This window comes from Gavialis gangeticus, unplaced genomic scaffold, assembly GCF_001723915.1.
Source record: "Gavialis gangeticus isolate Ggan-Ray unplaced genomic scaffold, GavGan_comp1, whole genome shotgun sequence".
NCBI classification, from domain to species: Eukaryota; Metazoa; Chordata; order Crocodylia; family Gavialidae; genus Gavialis; species Gavialis gangeticus.
The window spans coordinates 59913972-59916483 of record NW_017729022.1 but is presented as its reverse complement, the minus strand read 5'-3'; the positions used below and the strand labels follow the sequence as shown (position 1 = coordinate 59916483).

The 2512-nt window shown below is 44.8% G+C and overlaps 1 protein-coding gene across 1 annotated transcript in view; it reads left to right on the top strand.

The window, feature by feature from the left end:
- The window catches only part of ACO2 (aconitase 2), a 41475-nt gene that overhangs the window by 28668 nt on the left and 10295 nt on the right, over window positions 1–2512 (top strand). Inside the window, exon 9 of the mRNA XM_019515106.1 lies at window positions 185–290. Within this exon, the coding sequence (XP_019370651.1) occupies window positions 185–290 (106 nt within the window). The remainder of the gene's footprint in view (window positions 1–184; window positions 291–2512) is intronic.

Below are 2512 nucleotides of genomic sequence, written 5' to 3'. Positions count from 1 at the left end.
TTTAAAAAAAAAAAAAAAAAAAAAAAAAGAGAAGCTTTTCCTACTGAGACATAATTGTGAAAGGAATCAGTTTGCTCTTAAATATTGCTGTTTCCTTTTATTACAGTGCCTGGGTGGCCTTTGAGCATTGTTGTATGCATTCTTTTGCCTCTAATCCCTCATTACCATTCATTATTTCTTAAAGCTGGAGCCACATATCAATGGGCCTTTCACACCAGACCTAGCGCACAAGGTGACAGAAGTTGGCATTGTGGCAGAAAAAGAGGGCTGGCCACTGGATATTAGAGTTGGTGAGTAGTCTTTGCCCCTTGGTCTGTGCTTTTCCTTGCTAAATGGATATTGCTGCTTCAAAGTAGCTGGCCACCTGTCCCAGGCTTGTCCAAATGCATCATCCACCCCCTATCTCTCCAGTAAACTTGCAGTTCTATAGCTCAATATCCACTGAACCCTGCTAATTACTTGGAAAGAGGGCATTGTTTTGGGTCATGTGTTCTGGGAGAGAGATGGGCAATGTGAAAGATGGACATTAATCCAGGCTTTTAGGAGACCCTGCCAGGTTCTTGTCATTTTGGGAATTGCTTCCTCAAGATGAGGATGCTGTGAAGATTTCCTGGTAGAACAATTATCCAACATAGACAGCAGATGGAGTTCTAAACTAAGCTTTTTAGAAAAGGTCCTGTGAGAGAAAAGGTTAAGTGGGTTGTATTCTAGTCTTGGAGGTCTTGCGGGGAACATTATTGAGGAGCCAAGTGTGAGCTTGCTTTGCTGTAAATATGATACATGCTTAGGTATCATAAGCAGGCTACCTATGCGGTTTTCACTCTAGGGGTTAATGGTGGGCTAGACCTGACAATAGGTCATAGAGACTGCAGTTTGAAAGTTTTCCCCATGGTTAGTACTATAGTGTTGTCTCCAGGTTAATACTATAGTTTTGTATCAGTTTTGTCACAAGTGCCTGACTGCCTGAAGGGAGGGAATGAGGCTCCTAGAGAGCTGGGGGACAAGGTTGCCAAGCCAAGATATTTACTTATTTATTTATTTTTACTGACAACCAAATGTTTTTACTGATGCATGTTTTACGTAATGTCTAGGACCTAGCAGAAAGACTACATTGACAAGGGTAGGGATTATATTTAACACCATAGCTTAAAAAAAAAAAGTGGTTCTCAGTATAAAAAAAAAAAAAATTCAGATCATCAGTTAATTTTTTTTTCTTGGGTTGGCAACTCTGCTTCATTACAACAGTGGTTGTACGATGTGCTGTCCACACCCTTCACTATAGTGCCACCCCTGTCCCTGGCACAGACCCCTAAAGAAGGACTACTGTTCACCTACCTGTGAAGCAAGCGGTGGTACAGACAGGTGATGACATATAGCAGCATGAGCTAGGTGGAGGCTCCCCTGAGCTACAAAGCCTTGTGAGAACATTCCATGCAGGGTGCTGTGCCCACTAAGACACCAGATGGCTTGGCTCTGCTCCACTCTCTGCCCTTCAGTGCTTTGCCTCTGGCTTCTTTCTGATGACAGATCTTCAGTCAAACTAATGGTTGCTTGTTCTCTTTTATGACCTTACAGATGAGGTTTTAGCCCCCTTTTTTGGGGGGGGGAGGGGGGTGCTTCTCCTGGTGCCCCCACTCCCTGGCCAGTGCTCTAAGGGGGGATACCAGCACTCCCACCTGCCCTCCCTGCCTGTTACCTAAGCAGGAAACACTGGCTCTTGTGTGCACTTGCACCCCCTACGCATCGCCACTGGTTACAGTGGACAATAAGCTGAATGCGTTACCTAACCAAGAAGGGCATGAGAAAAAACCAGCAGCTGGTATTTAAAGCAGAATACTTTGTACTTGAATTGTCCCAATTGTTAACCACCTTCACACTAGAATTCAAGCTAACAGACTGTCATTAGAAGTAGGGGATTTGCATGGGTTGCTGTCTTGTTTAGAGCTCTGTACCAAGCCCAATGATTTGTTTAACTAAAGCAAGAAGGAATCTTGTGGCCTCTGGGAGATGCAGGAAGTCAGACTGGATGATTATAGACTAAGACCAGAAGTGATCACTTAACGTCTGACAAGGAAGGGCTGTGAAACAGTAAAAGTTGGCTGGTGAACTTGCATAATTCAGTGTCTCTTTGGGTGTGTTTCATAGACATTAGGGCTGGAAGGGAGCTTGGAATATCATTGAGTCCAGCCCCCCCGCCCGAAGGGCAGGAAGTCACCTGGGGTCATAGGATCCCAACAAGAAAAGCATCCAATTTACTCCTGAAGGTGTTCAATGTAGGTGCTTGAACCACTTCCAATGGCAGGCTGTTCCAAACCTTGGGGGCTCAGACAGTAAAGAAATTCTTCCTTATGTCCAGCCTGAAATGGTCTGGCAGGAGTTTATAACCATTCAAACTCGTCATCCCTCGGGCTGCTCTGGTGAACAAATGTTCCCCCAGATCCTGGTAGTCACCCCTGATAAACTTATAGGTGGCCATGAGATCACCCCTGAGCCTGTGCTTTTCCAGGCTAAA